We start from the raw sequence: 25,013 nt of genomic DNA, 5'->3' as shown, positions 1-25,013 counted from the left end.
GTGTCCTTTTTTTTTTTACATACGAGAAATACTAAAGCAGTTCCCAACTCCCTGGCTGCCTCCACTCTCTTGATATTCTGCACCACAGTTTGACGCGAGCTGAGCCAAGTGGTCGTGCTTGGCCTGGGCTGTAGCGGGTGGTGGGCCGTGCCGTAGGTTCGGGACACTTGAGGGGGTTTTCGGCGCTGGCCCGACACACCCCGCTCAACCGTTGGGGCCCTGCCAAACACTGACATGGGCAAATACGCTCACTTGGCAGACGGAACAGACAGGGATGTATGATGAGCAAAACATAGGACAGTGCCAGATTCTGTCGACAGCTTGTAATGGGCAGACACACTCATTGGCTCTGCGTGCATGTAGGGCAATTGGATGTCATCATAGCAAATATGGCCGTGTTTGCTGGTGTAAGGCACAGATGTCTGTCTGGATGGCTCTCGGGAGAAGTCTGACATGACAGAGTCAAATCCATGGCTCTTTAGATGCCCTGGGAAGATGGCTCACGTTCACACAAAGCAGTGTTCAGTTACCAGTCTCACAAAACAATGGACACATCCCAGGATATCAACCGGATCTGAATGAAGCACACAGTATTTCTCTGATTTTAATAATAGCAATTCTTTATTTGTTCCTCCTCAGCACAGACGTTTTTTTTTTTTTTTTTTTAATTGCCAAATACAGAGAGGGACAAGGATAGCATGAGGACACGGTACACTGTATGTAGAAAACACCATAATGTCTTATAATAAAGTATTTAGTACAAGTTAATAGTATTTTCCCCATTTGAGTTGAAAATATAATTTGGAGCTACGAGTACCTGCTTGGACAGATAAATGGCTCGTTGTACGTTCAATAGTTGCCTTTTGGTTTTTCCGTACGTGGATACATTATTATACAGTACATTTCAGAGAACAAAAAAAATGCATTTGTTTTTTCAAGACATTCTATTTTTGTAGTGCAGTAAGACGGAGCATGGCGTCAGTATTTACTGGTATCTGTTGGCTTTGGATGTGAAATACGCTGAAGTTTTGGGAAATGGTTGGAGGTGGCCTTGGATGAAGCTTTTATTGGTAGGGTTGATGGGCTGACTCCCAGGGCCAAGCTATTTGATTTGCAGATGCGTATACACTGCCCAAAAAGTGCATTGTAGCTTTTTTAATATACCATTCATTTTTTTCTCTTCATTCTTATTATTCTTCTATATGTTGCCACTGACTGGTGAAAATACTATTCACGGATGTCTGTACCGTAGTTGGAAAGCACTTCTGTCAACATGTCCCAAGACACACATCTGCAGATCTTGCTGCAGGGGCGACAACCCCTTTGTGACCTACGTTCTTAGGCACAGTTTTAATGAACAAGGCACCTCTAGCAGTTTAAGCATCAACACTGTTCTGTGGATTAAGCAGTTATTTGACATGGCAGCATTCAGGCGTCACCGTTATTTCCTTTTTTTTGTCTCTCTCTTCTCACACTTTATCACACTGAAAATGACTCCATTAATTTTCATTGGATTACATCTTTGTTATTATTTTCTTCTTCATTTTCTTTTTTCTTCTGCTTCTGTTTCTTACAATGTACAATACGTTTCGCTCATTTCAGACGACATTCAAAATGGAATCATGAAAATGTGCTTTTGTCATAAATAAAAGAATTTGTACATTCAGAATAAGAACAACACTCATGTGGACAGACTCCGTTTCCCAAAGCTCACTTCTTAGCACACGTCGGACTACATACGCTACACAACGGACCATGGACACAAGAGTGACGAAAACAAAAGGCAAATCTTTTAAAAAAAATAAATAACATTAAGAGCTTTTGCTGAAAGCAGAGGTAATACAATAAAAAATAAAAACTCATTATACATACATACATACATATGTGTGTGTGTGTATATATATATACTGTATATACATACATACATACATATACATATTTACATACATATACACACATACATATATACATATACATAAATATATATGTATATACTGTATATATACATACATATATATGTATATATACATATATATATAATTTGTATTTTATCACTAGCTAGTGCCACCTGAGTATATCTTTTAGTTAGCTGGGCTGACTCCTGGTCCATTTTGGGAGAAGGCGGTGGAATGTTGAAAGAAGGGAAGGGCTGGGGTAAGCAGGGAGGGCAAGAGTGGGCTATAGTGGAGGGCTGTTAGCTGGAGCGGTGAAGAGAGGAGAAGCAAAGCTGACAGTGAGTGGATGTATGTATGTATGTATGTATATGTAGTTTGTACGTGTTTGCATGTGTTAAAGCGTGTGTGTGTGTGTGTGTGTATGAGTGTGTGCAAGAGATTTGAATATTTGAGGCAAAGGTAGAGTTGGTGCATGTAAATGGACGCAAGCATGTATGCGTGAATGGGTGAGCAAATGTTTATGTGTACAGTATGTGTGTGTGTGTGTTTCTGTCTGTGTGTGCATCTGTTTGTGAGGAAGAAGATGGAGGGGAGGGCTAGCACTCCCCCCTCGGTGTGCTCAGTCAGTGCTTGTGACTATGTCTTCGTCATCCTCCTCCTCCTCCTTCTCCACCTCCTCCTCTTCCTCCCTCCCCACCGGTTGGGCCCACACGGGGGCCACGCCATCAGGTGACGCTCAGTTGAGCGAAGCCGATCAGTTTCACCTCGTCTGGGATCTCAGTGCTGTCACAGCCCGAAGCCTGCCCGAGGAGACAGCATGGTGAAAATGCAGCAGAGGAGCACAGACACAGCACACACACACACACACACACCCCACCGTAGACCCATAAACAGACAGATAGACAGATACACACACACACACACACACACATACACGAACACATACCACCGTAGACCCATAAATAGACAGACAGACAGACAGACAGACAGAAAGACAGGCACAGGCACACACACACACACACACACTACCGTAGACCCATAAACAGACAGACACACACACACTATCGTAGACCCATAAACAGATAGACACAGACACAACACACACAATACCATGCACCCTTAAGGACACACACTCACACACTCACACACACACACACACACACACACACACACACACATATATATACACGCATAGACATACACACACACACCCCAGGTCTGTCTGAATGAACCGCTGGCTACGTCTGACTCAGACGGCATCAGCATAAACGCTGGACGCTGGCCCGGAGACGGTCACTGCCCATATAATTGCGCTTCAACATCTGGACCAAGGCCTCCCACGCGGCCGCCCTCGCCCAGATCAGCCCTCCCCGACCTGACTCCGAGCGCAGCCAGCGCGGGGATTAGTGCTATTTTTAGAAGGAGCGCTCCAAGACAAAGACTTCCCGTCTATACAGCCAACTGCCATTAGGATGAGAAAAGAGGAAAAAAACAACAACAAACATCTCTTCTGACAGAGTTCACGACACCACGCGGAACCCCGATAAACCCTTTAGAACCATACGAGCTAAGACTATCTGACACATGCACGCTTCGGGTAACCCCCCCCCCCCCCCCTTTTTTTGCCCTTTTTGGCATTCCTGTCTAGACTGCAGACACCCAGCGCTAAGGAACAATACATTAGGCTCATATTGTGGCAGAGCCCCATTTCATTCCCGGCGTGTGGAGGAGGGCCGAGTGGGCCGTGATGAAAGGAGATAAATGAATGTGTAATGGCTTCTGCTCCCTGGCACGCTAGACAGGCGCAGAGACTCCCCGCCACAGGGAAGCGCAGAGCAGGAAACTGCGAGAGCCTGTATCCCCCCCCCCCCTCCTCCTCTTCGTCTTCGTCTTCGTCTTCTGATGGGAAGCCTGCTTTGTGGAAATCGCTGATGCACTGGGCTCTTTATCTCGGCTTGAAACGGTCTCCCCCCTTTTTTCATCTTCCCCCATTTTGGCTCGGAATTGGAGTCCGACGTTCAGCTTGGAATTGGCTCGGGCTTGAGCTCATCCGAGTGTACAATAACGTCGGTAACGAACATGCTGTGGTCAGTCTGGGCTCTTTTTTTTTTTTTGTCTGCAAAAGTCCACAAAAGTTCACAAAAGTCTTTTTTTCACAAGTCCTCCTGCGACAGCCGCCACCACCACCCCTACAAGCTACATCAGGTCTGATGAAACGCCACTTTCATTTTATTGGCAGGGCTTTCATTGTGGACTGAGGGCTTTCTGCCGGCTGCCTCTAAACCCTCCACCTAAAATGGAGGTGCCTAGCGAGGCCTGTGAGGAGGCCTTATTACTGCCAACCGCCATTCAGATCAGCTGCAATGGCTCCCTCACAGGCGATCGATGGCTCTCTCTCTCTCTCTCTCTCTCTCTACCTCTCTCTCTCTTCTTTCTTACCTCTCTTCCACTCAGCCTTTTCTCTCTTTTTCCTCATTCCTTCCTATCTCTGGCACCGTCTGTGTCCTCCACCGTCTCATCCTCTCTCTGTCTTCCCTCTCTTGTACTTTTTTATCTCTACTTTTCCTTGCTCTGCCCATCCCCCCCTCCCCGAGATCTGCTCTCCCACTTCCTCTTCTTCTCTTTCACTTTCACAGCTCGCCCTCACTCTTTCACTCTGATTCACATGGCGCCCCTCTCCCTCTCTCTCTCTCTCTCTCTCTCTCTCTCTCTCTCTCTCTCTCTCTCTCTCTCTCTCTCTCTCTCTCTCTTTGCACTCCTAGCATCCTTGTGGAGACCAGAGGCATGTATCAGGTGGGATTCAGTCATGTGTGCTGCGCCCACATCAGGGGTGAGAGACCAGCATGGCGCACCAGACACAGAGAGCGAGGCGCAGCCATAAAAGCACAAGTGGGCGTGCGTGGCGCGCGGGCACGCCACTGTGCTGACAAATGACCCTCTCTGCCAATCCATTCCCAGCATGCTCGGCTCTGCCACCGCCGCTGATGTATTGGCCAGGACCCGGCCATAAAAGTGTACAAGCTGCATAAATCCTCCTGCTTAAAATGTTACCAACTAAAAGTGTACTTTTATTTCTTTTGTGTTTATATTCAGGGAGTATACTGTATCTATATATGTGTGCATAAACACACTTTGTGGTTTGCCGTTGTTCTCCAGTCTAAATAGTTTTGGGTGATTTCACAGCAGGCTGCCTGTCTACCTGCAGTGTCAATGAGAGGACATGGGAATTGAGTCTCATACTGATGCTCCAGCACAGAGACAGAGAAGGTTCTCTATGTCCCCGCCAGCTACTGCACATGCTCAGCATGATGAGAGAGAAAAAGAGAGAGAGAGAAGATAGAGAGATAGAGAGAGAGAGAGAGAGAGAGAGAGAGAGAGAGAGAGATGGCAGGAAGGGGAAAGACGAGGGTACACACCAAAACAGGTGAGTCTCGCCAGCTTGTCATTAAGACAACAAGGCAGGAAAGGTCACTTTGGAGAGGAGCCGCCCCGCAGCACACAGATGTCGTCTGCTCTCCCACACGCCTCTGCCGAGAGGACACGCAAACAGTCATGGCAGCATGCTGTCAGGTCCACTGGGACGCCTTCGCAAGCGCCTGGCATCTGCTTTCATGTGTGCTTTTAATCTCACGGAGTTTTGGCCCGTCATGCGCCAGGCCAAGTGGGGCCATGCAGTCTACTTTGGGCACACTTTTAACAAGGCAAGAATATGCAGATTACAACTAGTTCTAATCAATATGGTTCTGTATGCGGGGACACGGTAACTTGTACCACTTGTCCGCATTTAAGACGCCTTTGTGGTTTTTTTTTGGTTGAGGCCATGCTTCCTTGCCCATATGAGCGTTTCCTTGGTGCAAACGTGTAGCGGTGATAGCATCGCAATGAGACAGGCAATTATGTTCCGGCAGCGCTCAGCAGTGGACTGTGATGCTCAGCCCTCGCCGTGCTCGGAGAGAAACGCAATTCAACATCTCTCCGACACAATAGCGCCTCTCCGCAGCCTGTCGACACGCGGCGCCCTTACTCGACGCTCCCAAGACGGGCACTCACCAGTTTAAAGGTCAACACTTTGTAGGTAATCGGGTCGTCGACAATCTTCTGAAGGTTAGCAGCGACTGAGGAGACGGAGAGAGATGGGGTCAGGAAAAACAGGAATGTAAGTTCATGCAAGGGGCAGACTAATCCTTCAGTCCGATGAACTGGGCTGTGTTAAGGTTTAAAGGTTTACTTTTATATTTCCTCTTTATGAATAGCGATTGTGTTAGGCGTGTAGATGGGCCATTACCAACAACAACGTCATGACCGTTGACCAGACCGGCAGAGAAAAGCTCCTGGGATACACCGTCTGCTGTGTCTGAGGGAGAGAGGCAAACAAATAAGCAACATACACACACACACACACACACACAAAAGCACACTTGAGGCAAAGCACTATGATCAGCAACAGTCAAATATGTTAACTTACTGTATGTCCCACATGCGAAAATCCACAAATATATCCCTCATACTTTTTCAAATACAAATAAGGATGGGCTGTGAGCAGCTTACTGTAAATCTTTGTTTCATACATACCGCAGGATGTGACTAGATAAAAGACTGGTAACAAGGACAGAACAGTGCTGTTTGTGAGCCTATACTGTATAACCACATCTGCTAATGTACTGTAGCCGAGATGTGACGTTAGTCAGCACATTATGTGGGTTCCACCAGGTTCCACTCACAGCTTCAACTGACGGAAATGAGATTTCCCTCACTGCATCCCACACACACGCCACGCTTTGGTTAGCTAAGCACTCTCCATCACACCCACACACACTCTTTTGGGGACGACAGTCAGTGTGCCGTGCGGCATGTGTGCCAGGCACTGGAAGCATGAACCTGAGAGAGTGTGTGTGTGTGTGTGTGTGTGTGTGTGTGTGCACGTACCTCGCCCGGGAGTGAACTCGAACCGTATGTCATTCAGCTCCTTCCTGGAGTTCCTGCAGAACAACAAGATGGGAAACTGAGGAGTTGTTTTTCTTTTCCACATGTACCCCCACCCCTCCTCTCTCTCTCTTGCATCCTCTCTCTTTCTTTCTGTCTCCTGCCACCGAGTGGCCCACCTGTCAGACTGGGCTCAGCCCACTCCCAGGAGCCCCGGCCATCTGCGCTCCCTCCTGAGCTCAGAGAGGGGGGGGGGCTCCAACACACAAAAGCACACCTGCCATAACTCCAGTGGATTACAAAAAAAAAGAAAGAAAAAAGAAAAAAAATCCCTGAGAAGGAAAAAAAACACTCAAAAGGTATGAGCATCTCTTCTCAGCTCACCTCACTCAAACCCCCTACAACACACACACACACACACACACACACACACACACACACACACACACACACATACACACACACACGCAGAGGGTCTGTTTTGGCCGCACGAGTGTGGATATTTTATTGTCTTTTGTGCCTTCTCATGTGCGCGCGCTGCGTGAGCGCAGTGGTGTGAATCATGCGGCGCTCAGCGCTCTGAGTTACAGCTGCGGAGGGGAGGAAGGGGGCGGCAGGATGACATACGACGAGGAGGAGGAAGAGGAGGAAGAGGATGAGGAGGAGGAGGGGGGGGGGGTAGCTGATCCTCCTGGGTGATAAACAGCGCAGGCTCACGGAGTATCTGCCGCCACCGCCACGGCTATGGATGCTGCTGGTGCGGTGAGGATTGGGTGGGATGGGACAATAAAAAGTCTGATGGCTCAATAAAAACGGCCTCCTCCTTTTTTAAAAAAAAAAAAAAAAAAAATATGCAGCAAAGTGCAAACAATATACAGATGCACAGATACCTCCACTCCTACAGTCTGCTTCACACATAGTACCCAGACACAAACACACACAAACACACACACACACACACATACGTACAGTAAAAACACACACACACAGACACACACGCACACACACAGAAAAACAGTAGCTTCTCCACATTTAGTTATGCAGCGAGAGGAGAAGAGAACAGCGAGAGCCTCCAGAACGAGGGAGTGTACGGCCAACAGGCAGGGCCGTTCCCCTTCATGATTCACAGATGGGAACCTGTTATGGCTCTCTCTCTCTCTCTCTCTCTCTCTCTCTCTCTCTCTCTCTCTCTCTCTCTCTCTCTCTCTCTCTCTCTCTCTCGTGCTGCAAAGCCCAGGAATAAAACATGGCCACGAGGTGCACCCTAGAAACTCACAAAAGCGACGTGACACAGAGAGCCAGGTGAGTGGCCCACATAGGTGCAGGCCCAGAGCGGATCTGGCCGAGATTTGGTCCCAATCCGGCCCCAATCCAGCCCCAACTTGGTCCTGATCTGGCAATACTCCAGGTGAGAGGCAGCTAGTCTTTGTAGGGTTTACGGCGGTTACTCCTCAGCCATCGGCGGAATCCTTTTTAATCAGCAGCCCATTATATTTTACAGCTCCTGTTAAGGAGCGCCCTGCCGTTAGGGAGCGAGCCCACACATCATCTCCATTATGAGATCTGCCTAATGTCTGGGAGCTTTCCCCTGCAATAGCAAGTGTCCTTGACTCTGACCTTCTCTATCCAGAGAGAGGGGGAAAGAGAAAGAGAAAGCGAGGGGCAGAGAGAGAAAGCACGAGAGAGAGAGCGAGAAGGGGGAGAGAGGGGAAGAGGGAGAGGGAGAGAGAGAGGAAGAAAGAGAGAGAGAGAGGGAGAGAGGGGAAGAGAAAAAGCAAGAAAGAGAAGAAGAGAGAGAGAGAAAGAGAGAAGGAGAGAGAGGAAAGGGGAGAAAAGCTTGAGGAGCGTGCAGCAGTGGCCCAACACAGTCACTCTCTCTCTCTCGGCCATCTCTCCCCCGGCCAGCCACACACTCAGCCCCACTAGCCCAGATTACAGTGAGGGCTGGCGGGAACACAAATGATATATGATGGCCGTTCTCTGGAGGACTGACGGGGAGCACAATTTGTGGAGAGAGGGTTTTAGCTTTTATTAATGCCGGCTCTGTGCTGATCACACGGTGGCTTTGCTGGTCCAAAAAGCTCTCAGAGCGCCGCTCGATTGAAATGCTGCTGCCGGTGCTCAGCTTGCGCCTGTTCACTCAGACTCACGGCATCAAAGTGGGTTTTGACGAGGGGACATTTAAAGCAGGTGAGCATAAGGACTATATCTAAAGCAAGACTGTAGTGGAGCATATGTAAAAAGGGCTCCAGGAAAAATGGACGGATCTGACTGAGAATTCATGTGTCAATAACTTGGTCCAGTGGCTATCGATCTGAACTGAGTGCACCTTTATGTAATTGCGCCATAAATCCGCTCCTGCAACTTCAAACATTTTTACTGCAGCTGGAAACACCGCACTCCTGTTTTGATAGCTACCTGCCGCTTTGAAGCTCGAGTGTCAACACAAACACACACCAACTCGTAGCTCAACGCCCAGGCTCACAGTTCAAAGCTACTGTAGCCTAGCCGAGAGGCTGGCCTAACCACCACGGGTAGGAATTAGACTCAGGAGGCTGGAGAGCGATAACAATAGATCCTGGTTATAATCCTCATGACAGAAGAAATGAGATCGCTGCAACATCTGTCACGACCACATCTGTACATCCATCTGTGTGTGTGTGTGTGTGTGTGTGTGTGTGTGTGTGTGTGTGTGTGTGTGTGTGCGTGTGTGTGTGTGTGTCCCACAACATCTTGCCCCTACCCTGCGCGGCAGCGGAGCTCCTGAGCGGCAGCGGGCAGATTGCATTGTGGGAGGTAAATAGATTGAGCGGAGCCCATTTGAGCAGAGCGCGGCTGACTGAAAGGGGTAATCACCGGCGAGGAGAAACAAAAGGGAGGAGAGGGAGGAAATCAATGGCCACTTTTAAAATCATTTATTTGGGATCTAAACAAAGTGAGGGGTTTTGTGAGGGAATCATCCTCACTATTCTCAATCACCCCCTCCACTGGAGTAGGCAGCCGATGGGTTTTTTCTTTTCGTTTTCATCACATGTAAAGCTAAAGGAATATTTATCCTAAGTGACAGTGGCAGCATCTGAAGGCATTTTTGGCATCATATGACAGCATCACAGTAATAGCCCAAGCCGCTATCTAATCTCGAGCTCTAATTCTGGTTCTAATTCCAGTTCTGTTGTGCTCCCATTTCCGCAAATCAAAAACCACATATCAACATTTACAGCAAATGAATGGCTACCTGCTGCGCAAATAGAATCAAACAGCACTCAGACAGAACCACGACCAACACAAGGAAGCTCGAGAGGAAACGCTGCTGTGATAGGTGGCCAGGCTGGCTCTCTGACTCTGTGTGTGTGTGTGTGTGTGTGTGTGTGTGTGTGCACAGCATCTATCGCTGGGGATCAATGCGGAAGCCTGGAAGCTCTGGCAGTGACAGAGACCAGTGTTTGCCCTCATCGCCAACATTTACGCCACGAATCAAGAGAGAAAAGCAGCGGCCATTTCCCCCCGCGCTTGACCACCGGCGACCGCTCCGTCTCTCCCGCCGCGGATGTCAAAGCTGGAGGCTGTCTGCTTGTTGCTCGGCAGCAAGACTCTGGCCTCTGACTGATACCCACAGCAGCGGTCCATCAATTGACCAGCCAACAGAAAAGAGAAGAAAAAAAACACGGCCTCGACATGCTCGTTATTTGCCGGGAGTCCGTGGGAGAAAAAAATAATTGAGACCGTAACACTTCGGAAAAGCAATTAGGGGCCTTTCTTTCAGGGCGGCTCTGCCCTCCCACCAGAAAATCCCTGACAAAGCAGCGCTAATATTGCAGCTGTGCATTGGACCGGCCCCGTTTGACCGATGATCTGATATTAGCATTAGCATTTGCCCAGCGTGATAAATCTGTGGCATTCAATAGTGTGGACACAAACTAATATTCACAGTCGCAGTATTCAAGCATTCCTCATGTGAATGATGATCTGTTGTGCAAATGTATCAAAACAGAGGTGGCTCGCTGTGTCCTTTGATGTATGACTCTCTCTGTCTCTATTCTCTCTCTCTCTCATTCTCTCTCTCTCATTCTCTCTCTATCTCTCACTTGCTGGTTTTCTCTCTCGTTTTCCTGCTTGCTGTCAGCTTAGGCTTTAATCCTGTTGTCCAACACTCGTCAGAGACCTGTCCCTTTGCGCTAGAAATCCCCACTTTAGCACGCTCCTGCTGACTCCGTGGCGTTTGCTGGCCCACCTCCTCCCCGAGTCGAGCCCGCGGAGCTGTCCACCCTCCAGGCAAGCATGACGGCCATCATGCCACTCCGCTCGCCCGCCAGCAGCACTCACCGCCACCACTCACCAACAACACTTCCATGGAAGTCACTCCGAGACTCTGTCTTTCTCTCTTTCACTCTCTCTCTCTTTCTCTTTCTCTCTAGGGGGGGAAAAGCAAGAACTTTCACTCGCCCATCAAATGAACCTCCCTGCTCCCCAGAGAGATATAGCCTCCGTCAAGGAGGGGGAAAAAATCACAAGTTGGCACTTTGTTAACTCACCGCGTCTCGGTGAGGAGGTGTGGTGGTGGTGGTGGTGGAGGAGTAGCGTGGAGGTGCTGCGAGGGAACCAGAGAGTGCTTTACACGCACTGCCTGACCCTCTTGTCAGAGCCTCCTCCACGGAGGAGCTGTGCACTCCATGGCTGCCTGCGGCCCTAATGAGACCAAATCAGTTCCCCATAGGCCTGCGGTGTGCGCCAGACACTCAGATGATGGCTCATATGTGTCAGCTGACCGCCTGCACCGCTAGCTCACTGATGCTACTGTTTCACTTCTGTCAACTAGTGCTTCTGTGCAAACTACTGCGGCCCCATGCACACTGTGGCTTCCTGCTCCCCAGGTACAAATGCTGCTCTGTACTTGTGTTTTTGTGAATGGAGGGATCCCAGCTGAAATACTGCATTGCAGACGTGTCTATTTCAAGTGCCTCGCGGCCCATTCTCTCTCTCTCTCTCTCTCTCTCTCTCTCTCTCTCTCTCTCTCTCTCTCTCTCTCTCTCTCTCTCTCTCTCTCTCTCTCTCTCTCTCTGGCACGCGCGCGATGAAATGCAACTAATGTAATTCAGCCTCCACAGAAAAAGGTATCACCCCGGCGCATCCAATCCAATGTAACGCTCAGTCAACTATCTCCCTTCGCACAAAAAGAAAAGACCCCCCCCCCCCCCCCCCCCCCTAAAAAAAATCTGCCTGTGTGCAGCGCGTGGAAATCAGCAGGGTCACGGGAGCGCTGCCATGCAAATAAAGCACAAAGAGGAATTCAGAGCCAGAACTGGCTGCCGGCCCGCAGCATGTCAGCGGGGACAGCGGGGAGGCTGTGAGTGGAGTTGACAGGCCTGTCCCGAATCCAGCGCACATTTCATTCAGACGTCTCTTTCGGCCACATCAGGAGGAGACGGACGTGCCGGAGAAAGGGAACGTTCGGGCCTCGGCACTGCCGTGTAGGGGCAGAGCTCTGCTGGATAAAGGCTCTCTCCTGTATCCGCCCCATACAGTCTTACAGTAGTGCTTTAACAATGCCCTCACTACTGCCTCAGACAAACGAGGGGGCTGACAGATGTCCGCTCCGAGTTTTTTTGGTTTCAAAAGCGGACGTCCATGTTGCGGCGTTTGCTTTATTTGGCTTGTTCAGAGCAGCCCTCGCATCTGCACAGGGGAAATGGACACTGTCGAGAACGCGAGGTTCAAAATACACAAGCGTACATCCGTACAAACGCAGTTGCAGTCTGTGTGTGAGGACAACTAGTAACAGGGGAAAAAGTTAGGACTGCATTCATGCGCTGAGACAATTAATTCACATGTCAAGGTTAGAATAATTACTGCTCCCTGTGTTAGTGCTCCAGTTGGCTTGCTGCTGGCAAGTGTGTATCCGTGTATGTGAACGTGTGTGTGTGTGTGAGTGTGTGTGTGTGTGTGTGTGTGTGTGTACACACTAGGCCTGGTGACGGCCCAGCAGACAGCTGTTATCTCATCTGCCCAGAGCCCAGTCCAGAGGCAGCCCTCCACTGATTATCTCAAGAGACGATTCTGTCCAAAAATACACCCTGCCTGCCAGATCCTCTACTCTTTTCACACACTTTTGTATGTCTCTGTGTTTGTGTATATAAGCAATCAAATACGTGTGTGTGTGCGCGTGCGTGTGTGTGTGTGTGTGTGTGTGTGTGTGTGTGTGTGTGTGTGTGTGTGTGTGTGTGTGTGTGGGTATGCGTGGTGAGTGAGTGCACGCAGTGCGAGTGTGAACCAGCTTAATAATGTGTGTGTGCGTGTTTACTCTGGAGGACTGATTAGGATTTCCGTGGGGTAATCACCATGTGATTTGGCACGCTCTGCTCAGCGCTGCGCTCAACTCTCCAAAGTATTAACTTTCCTCACACTTAGCTGCGAGGGGAACGCGCAAAAGTCTCATTTCACTGCAATAGTTGTACACTTCCAACCTCATATGACAATTTCACAGCTTAAAGGGCAAGTGTGTATGACCGTACAAAAAGCTCGACGAGCATCCTCCAGTCATCTTATCAATCATCTGATCAAGACAGCGACTGCCCTTCCACACACACACACACACACACACACAAGGACAAGCGGCTGACAATCTGATCGGCACTCAATCCCCACCGAGGCTCCCATCAAGACTGAGATTAAGGGAACAACTTTATCTTGACGCCTAGGGAACGGGGCGTCGTGGATCAAAATGGAATCCGAGATTAAAAAGGGAAATATGTGAGTGGCGTCTGAGCAGTGCAGATCTGAGCGCTGATTAAACTAGTCTCCATGGTGTCGCATTCTGAGCCGAGCTGACTCCAGTGGCTTCTGTCTGTTTGAAATCAAAAGCGATGCAACACGGTGCCCTGTTGATCGCCAGCCATAAACCACCCTCAAGGGCCCTCGGCAACACCCCACTCTGAACCCCATCAGCACCACCCACCCCTCCCCAACTCCCCCTCTCCCCCTCTCCCTAACCCAAGCAGATTAGCACAGGCCTGTGAGAGACAGCGCCTGTCAGTGTCGCTCCTGCCTGTCTTCAGTAGAACTGATAGCACTGTTGGGCTTACAGCAGATCATCTTCTAATGGCGCTAGGGAAGAAGCCCGGGGCTTAGCGTGCCCCTCAAATATCATAAGCAGTATTTGCTATGCTACTTCAATGGCCATGATGATCAGTGGCAGCAGAAGGAGCACAGTTTATGTAGATGCTCTCAGCCTGAATACACAAGCCATGCTCAGAATGTCAGTGGCTTTTTGACACTAACAAGACACTTGCCCTATGGCTTAAAGCAACACATTACCAATAAAACAATATACCCATTTGTGACGTAGGATTTCAATGAGATTTTGGTACCAACTTCAAATTAATTTTAATGGAACATGGTAATGTGTAGGTGAACACACTTGTCTCTTCCGAAATGGACTACATGCACGAAAGGCTCTCTGTACCCAGCTGGGTGTTGCAATGGGGAATAAGCACGTAATGATAAAGAGGGATTTATGCATGTGTTAAAATTGTTATGATTGGGCAAACAAGATATTCAGTGTCTGTGTGAAGATGTAAGGAGCAGAATATAACAGGTAGATAGAGCCTTCACATCACCAATATCGCCAGAAGATAACAGTTAGCGAGGTTTTAAACCATCAGGCTGTTCAGATTTAATCAAAAGCTGTATACTTCGGTGTACCTGAGAAGTTCACTCTCAAGGACGCCATGCCTGAGGCATTGTTTGTGATCGAGCTTTAAGACCAGTCCGCTTCTTTCAAAACATCCAAACCAAGTGTAAGTCACGAGTCAAGTGTGCTCAAGTAAATCTCCCAAAGAGCTCAACAATCTTCAGCCCTGACCTGCCAAAGCATGTGCTAAAGTGCAACAATGGAGAACCCAGGGAGGCCACAGACACATTGATGTCTCGACGCGAGCCTTACAAAGACAAGTCTCTGAAAAGGAGAGTAGGGACTCTGAATGTCACTCCAACAACACGAAATACAGAGATGAATTTCTCAACCTCAATGACAAACGATAACGCTGGGGGAATTGTGCTGCTGTGGCTTGCGATGAGCACAGTGCAGAGTCGGCAGTGATAAGAGGCGGGGTGGGGACGGGCGGGCCGGGGCCCCAGCTCTCCTGCTCCAGTCCCTGGGCTTGGGTCCCCGAGCGCCAGGCAATTCAGCGGAGCCAGCCGAGCATGACACCCTAATTTCAGAGCTCGCCTCTGCCACTGTCCCTCCACCTCACTGCACAGGAGGAGGACGCTGCTGCTGCTGCTGCTGCTGCTGCTGCTGCTGCTGCTGCTGGAGGTGGTGGAGGTGGAGGTGGTGGTGTGTGTAGTGTGGGGGGATATGACCTCTCTACTGGAGGAGTTCCAGCTTCTCTTCAGCACAGCCTCTGGAAGGGGAGATGAAATCCCTGCTAGCAGCTCCTACCACCTCCACCATACATATACCCCCCCACAGGCCCCCACACCCCCTACCCTCCCGCTCCCGCTCCTCACTGACTGTTCTGGGTTACATGTTGGGCTCTGTGCACGAGAAAGACAAAACAGATCAAAAAAAAAAAAAACACGAGGTTCTCACCTCAGCCGCAGGACCATGTTCACAACACCTTGCATGTCAGGAGGATGCTCGAACGGCTGCACCTTCAGCAGGAGGAAAGAGAGAAGAGATTAGATTCTCACGCGCAGGAACACAGATAGCGGCTCCACCGGTGACTAAGTGTGATGATGAAAATGTCTGTGGAGTGTGAGCTTGCCCAGGAGGTTAAACGGGGAAGGCAATATCACCCATGTCAAGTAGCATATATTCTCCTACACAGCATGTGGGAGCACATGGAATAATGAATAAGCCAAGGAAGCAACACAGTCATAACATAGTCCTATATGGAGAAAAAAAAACCTTAAACATATAGAATGTTCAACCTTCTCGTGAACGCATGAACACATTGACAGTATCTACTGTATATTTTCAGGCCATTTCATTTTGGGGTGATGGGGGTGGAAGTGACCCCAGACTCTAACCCAGAGGTGAGAGCCAGCGCCTGAGTCCCATTTCTGATGCTTTTTCCTGAGCTGACAATGAGGCGGTGGAGAGAGTGAATGCCCTGGTGGCTTTTAAATGAGTAATGCAGGGCTCTGCAGCCAGAGCCAGCTCTCCCCGTCATTACGGCTAAAAGGCTCCCTCCGCCCCAGAGAGTGTGGAAAGAGAGAGAGAGGGAGAGAGAGAGGGAGAGAGAGAGAGAGAGAGAGAGGGGGAGGGAGAGAGAGCGAGCGATAGCAAGAGAGGAGAGAGAAGGAGAGAGAAGGAGAGTGAGAGAGAGAGAAGGAGAGAGAGAGAGTTGCTCAGCGGGGCAGCAAGGTCACCGCATCAAGACAAATGGTGCGGGCCCCTCCTCACCTGGGGATGCTGAATGGACAGCCCCTCCAAGGGAACACTGTTGGCGTTGGGCTCGCTCTGCGGAGGGGAAGCCAGACACACGGCGGATAAGGCACAGTGGTGATGGCAACCGCACAGCACTCACACTCACTTTCTTCCCCTCTCCTCCTCTGCCAACCAGTTACTTTATTCCTTTGTGTATATGGGTGTGTGTGTGTGTGTGTGTGTTTAAAGCCCACACAATCCCCACGACACCCGCTCCCCGCCTCAACATGCACGAACACACACACACACACACACACACACACTCGGAGTGCAGATGCAAGCAATCCCTATCACGGTGTTACACAGTAGCTAATCCAAAACACCAAATGGAGAGTGATCACAGCACAGCAGATGTAATGATTGGGTGCGAGTGTTTGTGTCTGTAAACAACTTTTCGGAACCGCGGCCAAGCTATACGGAGGGGGAAAAAAGCAACAACATCAATCAGCGCTAATTGTAGCGTTCCTTTCATTTTTAGAGCGCAAATGTTTATAATGCGGATGACTACGGCAGGAAAATAATGGCTGAAAAAAAAAGCAGTGCTGTAATCGAGTGATAGTACATGCAACCTGATCCGCATGCTGGGCAGGGAAGTGAAGAGCATCCAGCTTAAACCAAACTCGGTGGGAAATCTGGCTCAAAGTCAAACAACAGCATGGTAGCTGTAAAACTGTGAGACTGGATAAAGCCCAAACCTAGTCCTAAAGTGAACCTAGCTTTTTTCGAAGGGAAGGGAGGGGGGCTAGGAGTGGGAGGAGAGAAGAGTAGGAAATCTGTTCACAAGCGTAAGAATAGCAACACAATCTGCCCATGGAATTGTAATCAAATAATGTATCTTATAGCAGAGACCTCCTGCCAGCTGCTGATAATTCAACTGAGCTGAACCTATGCTGAACCCTTTAGCCTACTTAGCCTTCTGTATCCTGCAGCATGCGCTGTGATACGAGATACACGCCACGGCATTAAGGAGGAGGATTCGGGGGATGCGTCTCGTGGAGAGTCTACGAGGCCTGAATAAATCACGCGCAGGTCTAGGAGCACAGGACACATCGCCACCAGAGAGCAGAGACACGGAATGAAGATGAGAAGAAATGAGAATCAAACAGCACCATGCACTCACGAGGGTGAGCTTTCGGAATGATTCGGAATGATTTTGGAATTTGATGACGGCATTCTGTGCTTTTTTTGGCGTAGCGGCGGCGGAGGCGGGCGAGCTAGCGATGGAGGACTTACGTTGGAGTTCTCCTCTTTGACCCTCGGAGACTACAAAGGAATGACAGAGTTAAACAGAGTTAATGCCACCATCCCACCCCACCCCAGCACCACTGCTGACAGCCAAGCAGCCAGAGCCGTGGCCGAGGGGAGGGGAGTGGAGGGTGGAGGAAGCAATCAGAGCACAGCCATTTGCATGTCTGCTGAACAACAACAGACACAATAGCTATGTGATGATGTGGAGGGAGGCTGAGCTGGAGGAGGCTTCGGTAAGTGATTTTGTCGCCTCCTGGCTCCGGCGAAGATGTGCCTCCCCCCCAGCAGCGGTGAGGCTGACACGCCCCCAGGCCCGTATCAAAGGCACAACAGCGCCTCTTTGATCATGTCATACAATCAGAGGCCAACGCCTCCATCCACACACTCGCCTGTTCTGGCCAAAGCACACTACACACATACAGCAGTCACACTAACACACAACACCAAGGTTAACAGACTGTGATATGTTGAATAATGTCTAAATGCAAGAAATTGAGTGAGTTATAAAGTTTTCCATTGAACCACTTAGCTTAGTACACTTAGTTTGGTACTGTATGTATGAGCATGTTCTACCTTAAAATCTAAATAAGGGTCAAATAAGTTTAATGGGATTTTTTCATTGAACATCATTATGTCCAAGTCGTTAAAATGAACGATGGTGAAAAGCAATACACTGACAAATGCCTTGTGATGTTGACACAGCATCATAAATTGTGTTTATGGTCTCCGCCAATTACGTCAAAGTGGACCCGTATGGGCATAGAGGAGCATTACGTCCACACAGGGCTGCAGTGCTAAAGACATGTGGGTGCTCTCTCTCTCTCTCTCTCTCTCACTCACTCACTCTCTCTCTCACTCACTCACTCACTCTCTCTCTCTCTCACTCTCTTTCTCTCTCTCACTCTCTCACTTGCGCTCTCTCACTCACTCACTCACTCACTCACTCACTCACTCACTCACTCACTCACTCACTCTCTCACTCTCTCACTCACTCACTCACTCACTCACTCTCTCTCTCTCTCTCTCTCACTCTCTCTCTCTCTCTCTCTCACACTCACTCACGTGCTCTCTCACCCTGCCCTGCTTGACGTTGGCCTTGGCCTCTTCGCTCTGCTCGTCCAGTTCGTCGTCGCTCCACTCCCAGTCGCCGTCCTCCGTCTTGTGCAGGTGTCCGCTGGAGCCGGGCACCCGGCGCACCTGGGACAGAAGCACGCAAGAAAAGAGCCCTTGAACATAACGCCGTCCGTCTACCAGACACACTTCCCCCCCCCCCCCCCTTTATTCTCCTCCGTGTGAAAACAAGAGCAAAGCACTCGAATGAGCGTAACACTTACCCAGCTATAAATATGCATAAATGGCAGCCAGGGCCCGGAGTGAATGTCGATGTGAATATGAATGAGAGAAGCGGTTATGCTAGAGTGAGCACAGTGAGCCCCTGCGTTTCTGTTTAAAAGCGGGTGCAATGGCAAAAAAAAAATGCAGCATGATGAACACAAAAGTCACAGACATACAAAGACATTATCTAATGCACCTTGCTTTTTAGTCATCTAAGCAAAAAAAAACTAAAAAAAAAGTCAGTCACTAAACTCAGTCATATATGTACCATTGCGACATCATGTTCTCTCTCAGAACCCCTGTTCCAAGATATCTGTTCAGGCCCCTTGTGTAGAACAAAAACAACATCAGTTCATACACACATAAAAGACTAAGCTACTTTACACAGAGATGTGGCCTAGGCCCCATTGCTTGTAGAACACAGACTATTAGATTTAGTTAAGAGGCACCATAACACAATTCCCTATATGACTGCACAACATCAATACACCTGTTCCACACTGACAGATGTTTGCTGATGCCAACACCACAATGTCTGATAACATGATCTCAGATTATTCCCCCACAGCAGCTACTGATGGTACGATCGAGAAACAAAGAGCACAAGCGCCCTCTACTGGCTACATCAAGTAACACATGCAGAAAGGTCATTTCAATGCAAGACAGCTCCGCACGTCTGTCTGACTTTGAAATATGCTATGTCATTGCACAGAAAAAGGTCACTGGCATTTTGATGTTTCTCTCCAGTGTCTTCACAGTGGCTATTCTCTTCTGTTTCTGTTTATTGCTAAGAACACTGTGGGTGTCTCTGATTGGTGTAACAGTACACTTCTTGAAATAGTCTTAAAAAATGTCCCTCTTTCATAAAAAACATTGATCTAGATTATACCGCTCACACACTGCTCAAGGCAACTCACATTCATTACATTGTAATGTAATACATCTGCATGAGCCAAGGCAACACAGTAAACTCATTTAACCTTCTGTCAGTACTGCATTCACTTGTAATGCATGGATTCATTTTTTCCTTCATAAATTGACTTTGTCTCTGCCAGCATCCCAGAGCAGATTTGTAATGTAAGTGGATGGTTCCAAAGCCAAAATGTCAAACAACAGAGGCTGCGGTGTGTGGTGTGTGTGTGTGTGTGTGTGTGTGTGTGTGTGTGTGAGAGAGAGAGAGAGAGAGAAAAAATATAGCTGTCACATTGTATTTACACACACACACACACAGACATACCAAAAAAAACAGGCAGACAAATATTCATACATAATCTACATATCTATTACAAGCTTATACACACAAGTGGACACAATAAGAATATGTTACCCACATGCACAATACAAAGTTAAGCCAATCAAGTCACAACATATAAACAGCAGATCTCCCTCCCATCATTTCCAGTCAGTTCTGTGTCACAATCTGCCTGTGAGGTCGCTAATTAAACCTCCGCTCCCTGAAGCCTGGAATCTGCTGCATTCACAACTTTCCGCCCAAGGTCAGGATGACAGAAAAACCCTGCTGTGAATTCATTAGCTTTCTCTGTCAAGTACAAAGCAATGGAAGTGCACTAGGGTGCTTTTTATGCTTTAAGTGTAATTCTCCACATCAAGCTCATTGACTTAAGCAATCAGTTATCAAAACAGCCATCCACTTGTCTCAACAGAACGCACATCATATTTAGTCAAGTAGAATTTAGCCTTGTGGGGGCCAGGCGTGCCACCAACAACTGTGTCAATGCAAACATGAACAGGTTTTATAAAGTGCAGTGAACAATGGCACCTGTGCTATGGCAGCTATGCCTTGCAGTTTGCTTAATGTCTTCTTCATTAACTGCAGTTAGAAATCTAATGGTGCTGTGGCCACATGTATTATTGTTGGGAGGGGGGTTAAGGGGCCAGTTTGAAAATGAGGTTAGTGGTTCATCATCCACATCTAAGTGCTGGAGATAAACCATAATCCCAGCCCATGCATAATATATTAGTGTCATTTCCTTCAAGGTTGTTATTACTAGAGGTTTATATAATAAGATAATAATATTATCTGTCTGGTCCTGTAAGTCTAAAAGGCTAAAAGAAAAAAAAAACTCAAAGGCTTATTTTATAATTACAGACACTGCACAGGGCTGTCAATGAAAGAGCATCAATTACTCTAGCTGTTACATTCATTTACTGCAACATCTTATCCAAATAGCCTCTGGACCCTAGCTGAATCACAATCACTTATAAGCACTTATCACACTGCTCTCAGGTCTCTTCAAATTCAGCTGTGACCTGACTGAGAAGCTAAACCTACATACCAAATATTCTCTCCATATCGTCTGTCCACTCCATGATCATCGCAGGGGGCTTACAGTACATTCCTACCTAAATGTAATGCCCAACTGAGTGGTGTGGCAGCAGTCAGCTGTGCTGACCACACAGTGGGTGAGCAGACAGGGAACCGACCAACTAGTTTGGGAAGCCCAATGAGGCCTGGACTAAAGAGGGCTCCTCCTGCCCCTGGTCTGTGGCCTGTTCTAGTCCTTAAGAGGCCATGCTGCAGTGGGGCAGTGGAGTTTTCTCTCCTTCTCCTCTCCTCTCCTCTCCATGAACGCTACGCAGGCCTGATTAATCAACAGGCCCACAGAGTGACTCATCATCAGAAGTGATCTCAGTCAAATGGATGTGGTTTGGCACTATAGACTGTGGCCTTGTCAAGTTTCAGTCTGAGCTGTCCATCTTATGTAACTTTGGCCCACACAGTTTCACTGGCATGTTATGCCATTTAAAGAGGACATCACTGAATATATTTAATGGAAAACAACAGAAAATGATAGGTTGCTTAATCCACATCATTGTCATAACCCATCATTGTTCTTTCTGAAAGTTTTCAGAAAGTGAGTTATTATGAGTGGCTAACTCATCACTGCACTCGAAAGGGATTTTCACACTTTTTGGGACTAACCACCAAACTCTAACCCTCCTCACCAAAAACCCAGCACTAATTCTACTTAGCACTATTTCTCCATAACAACCACAGTCAGCTCTCATTTAAAACCTACACAAGGTCACTCCACCCTAGTATTTGCCAGCAGTTCTCAATGGCCCCTGTGACCCTTCTAATAGCTGCTAGCTGCTAGCACTGAGAGCTCCATTGGGCAGGGCAGCAGCACGCCTGGCCTGAGAGACAAGAGAAGCGGAGGCTTCATCAGATCCAGACCCACAGCCAGTTAACTGTGACCAGGAACCAACTGGGCATGCAAATGGGTGTGTTTAAGTGCACCTCCCCAGCTACGGGACTGGCAGCTATTAAGGCCCATTTGTCTTTGACTTCCATTTGCAGTGAAGGGGCATTAGACAGTGCTGAACGCATGGCTTGTCAGCACACACAACACGGCCTTCTGCATGACTGATGCCTCCCGGAACAGCCCTGGTTTGTTACCACCCAAGGATCGACCTGGACAGGATGGTCAGTGTGTGTGTGTGTGTGTGTGTGTGTGTACAGTATTTGTCTGTCTGTATGCAGTGTGTGTGTGTGTGTGTGTGTGTTTGCATGCATACATGTGTGCATGCGTATGTGGGCATGGGTACGTGTTGACAGTAAATGTGCCGTTCTGGGGGATCTTGTACTGTCAACACCCTTCAAAACTCCCCCAAACAAAGCCACGCATTCTGCCTGCACTCTCCCTCTCTCTCTCCCTCAGTCAATACAGCTGCCTCGGCTGCTCCTGCTGTGGAGATGAGGGATCGAATGGCATGTGTCTGCTTGACGGGAGTAAGGCCTTACCTTTCTGGCTCTTTGGGCTATTTTGGGACCTCGACACAGCAACTTCTCAGTCAAATACTCGTGGGTCTGCTCCGTTGAGAGAGGAGGAATAAGCCTTGAATGCATTGCGCAGGGACAGTGTGGATTGGATGTAAAGTAGAACTGGATTTGAGTGTGGTTTACGGACATACCTTGGCCTTCTGGAAAAATTTACATTTCAAAAGCTCTGCTGCAGTAGGCCTGCGAGGAAGACAGAGAATGGGAGGTGGGTGGATAGATAGATAGATAGATAGATAGATAGATAGATAAAGAGAGAGAGAGGGGAATTAGAGGGAGACAAAAGAGGGGCTATGAGCTCACTGAGCACTGTGTAACTCATATAGCTCACACACATGTGCCTCCAGGTGTATGAAACATGCTGTGCCGAGTTTGACAGCACTGAGCCCAGCTCCTCTTAAAGCACTCCCCTGAGACCCGCTCGCTCCTGACCACATGGCCCTCACACACTCAGCCATCACCCACACATCAGACCACACAAATCACACAGCAGTCCTTCCTGCTGATGGACACCTTCTAAATGGCATATGAATTCACCCAGGCGCTTGTGAGAGAGCCTACATTTCAATTCTCCCAGTCATCTTGCCTCCTATTGTATTGATTTTGGAGAAATGAGGAGGCATTCAGCTAATTCTTTCAATTTCAGCTGTGGGACCAATACATTTAGTTTGAGGTCAGACAGCAGGAAGAGGTTGAATGGCTGTACGTGTACTTCTTCAGCAATGACCTTTCACCCAGTTAGTGACAAGTTGACAATAATTCAGTCTGAGTGAACCAAAGCCACCAAAAAAGGAAGAGGCCAAGAGGAAGTCTAGCACATCTACTTGAGTCAAACAGAACTGTACAAAAGATTTAAACACTTAAAGGGCTCTGGCTCCATTTTTGAACTTTAGAAATGTTATACTCTCACAAGGCCTTGAAACCCAGTAACTTAGGCTGGGCCCTGAAAATAGCCTGGAGCTAATTAATCAACAATTCGTAAAACAAAACAAACTTGAACAAATCAAAACAAAAACGGAATGAGATTCAAACCTTTTGGCAGGATCCTTCTGAAGGCACAAGGTTATAAGTTTCCTAAAGGACTTTCCATACTTCTTCACCATCTCCTTATCCTCCACGCCCGTCTCTAAGGTCGGGGGGTCATTCTGCAACGTTAACATTAAGACCTGGAGGGCAACAACAAAGCCATTCACAACACTACCAGCAGTCATAATCTTTTACTGTTCAAATGGAGAATACAGAACAAGGCAGGGGCTGACAGAGACATTGAGATGTAGTCTCTAAAGAACTCCATATAATACAAGTTATGCACGATATAATTTCATAGGAAGCGATAAACTGGCCCAACGTTAGAAGTAAATTGAGCGTGGTCTCTTACTTTCATGGGTGGATATCGGTGGTAAGGCGCCGAGCCTGTGGCCAATTCAATGGCAGTGATTCCAAAACTCCAAATGTCGGCTTTGAAGTCATACCCTCGTACCTGCCGGCAACAGAGTTGGAGCTTTAGGAGAGGGGATACTGCACTACAGACGACAGGCTGGGAAAACTGCTGATGAGTTTTACCTGTTCCATCACCTCTGGTGCCATCCAACATGGGGTACCTACAAACGTCTTGCGAACTTTGTGCCTCGTTACATCTCCTCCCGTGTTCAGGAATGCGCTGACTCCAAAATCTATTTAAGAATGAAACATTCCCGCTAGCGTGTTAGGTTAAAGGGATATTCCGCCATTTTTGGAAATACGCTCATTTTCCACCTCCCCTCGAGCAAAACAATCGATATTTACCTTGTTCCCGTTCATCCAGCCATTCTGTGAGTCTGGCGATACAACTTTTAGCTTCAGCCTGGCATAGATCATTGAATCGGATTAGACCATTAGCTTCTCGCCTGCTAGCTTCATGTTTAAAAGTGACTAAGATTTCTGGTAATTTTCCCATTTAAAACGTGTCTCCTCTCAAGTTAGAAAGTGCAATAAGACCAACTGACTTTGAAACCTGGCGTTTTTCTAGGCTGATTTGACATGGAACTACACTCTCATCTGGCGTAATAATCAAGGCAACTTGCACACTACTGGCACTACTACTGCTTGTTGTCTATGGGGACTATTTTCAGATGCTGCGTACGATATCACTGCGCCTATGGTACGTTTGCAAGTTGCCTTGATTATTACGCCAGATGAGAGTGTAGTTCCATGTCAAATCAGCCTAGAAAAACGCCAGGTTTCATTTTCAGTTGGTCTTATTGCACTTTCTAACTTGAGAGGAGACACGTTTTAAATGGGAAAATTACCAGAAATCTTAGTCACTTTTAAACATGAAGCTAGCAGGCGAGAAGCTAATGGTCTAATCCGATTCAATGATCTATGCTAGGCTGAAGCTAAAAGT

The 25,013-nt window shown here is 48.1% G+C and overlaps 1 protein-coding gene across 2 annotated transcripts in view; it reads right to left on the bottom strand.

Annotated features, from left to right (window-relative positions):
* Nucleotides 1-733: 733 nt before the first annotated feature.
* stk39 (serine threonine kinase 39) overlaps nt 734-25,013 on the bottom strand; it is a 28,859-nt gene continuing 4,579 nt past the window's right edge. Inside the window, exons 6-18 of one of the 2 annotated variants that reach the window (XM_062533977.1) lie at nt 24,194-24,303; nt 24,009-24,110; nt 23,663-23,796; nt 22,765-22,813; nt 22,595-22,660; nt 18,556-18,690; nt 17,479-17,508; nt 16,222-16,278; nt 15,406-15,467; nt 6,822-6,874; nt 6,181-6,249; nt 5,946-6,010; nt 734-2,695 (exon numbers count right to left, since the gene is read on the bottom strand). In XM_062533977.1, coding sequence (XP_062389961.1) covers nt 2,621-2,695; nt 5,946-6,010; nt 6,181-6,249; nt 6,822-6,874; nt 15,406-15,467; nt 16,222-16,278; nt 17,479-17,508; nt 18,556-18,690; nt 22,595-22,660; nt 22,765-22,813; nt 23,663-23,796; nt 24,009-24,110; nt 24,194-24,303 — 1,007 coding nt within the window. In that variant the 3' untranslated portion in view covers nt 734-2,620. The remainder of the gene's footprint in view (nt 2,696-5,945; nt 6,011-6,180; nt 6,250-6,821; nt 6,875-15,405; nt 15,468-16,221; nt 16,279-17,478; nt 17,509-18,555; nt 18,691-22,594; nt 22,661-22,764; nt 22,814-23,662; nt 23,797-24,008; nt 24,111-24,193; nt 24,304-25,013) is intronic. The other variant, XM_062533978.1, reaches the window with a different exon arrangement.

Source organism: Sardina pilchardus, chromosome 4 (genome assembly GCF_963854185.1).
Source record: "Sardina pilchardus chromosome 4, fSarPil1.1, whole genome shotgun sequence".
Lineage (NCBI taxonomy): Eukaryota > Metazoa > Chordata > Actinopteri > Clupeiformes > Clupeidae > Sardina > Sardina pilchardus.
The sequence above is the reverse complement of the archived record's forward strand: the minus strand, read 5'-3'. Positions and strand labels throughout refer to the sequence as shown.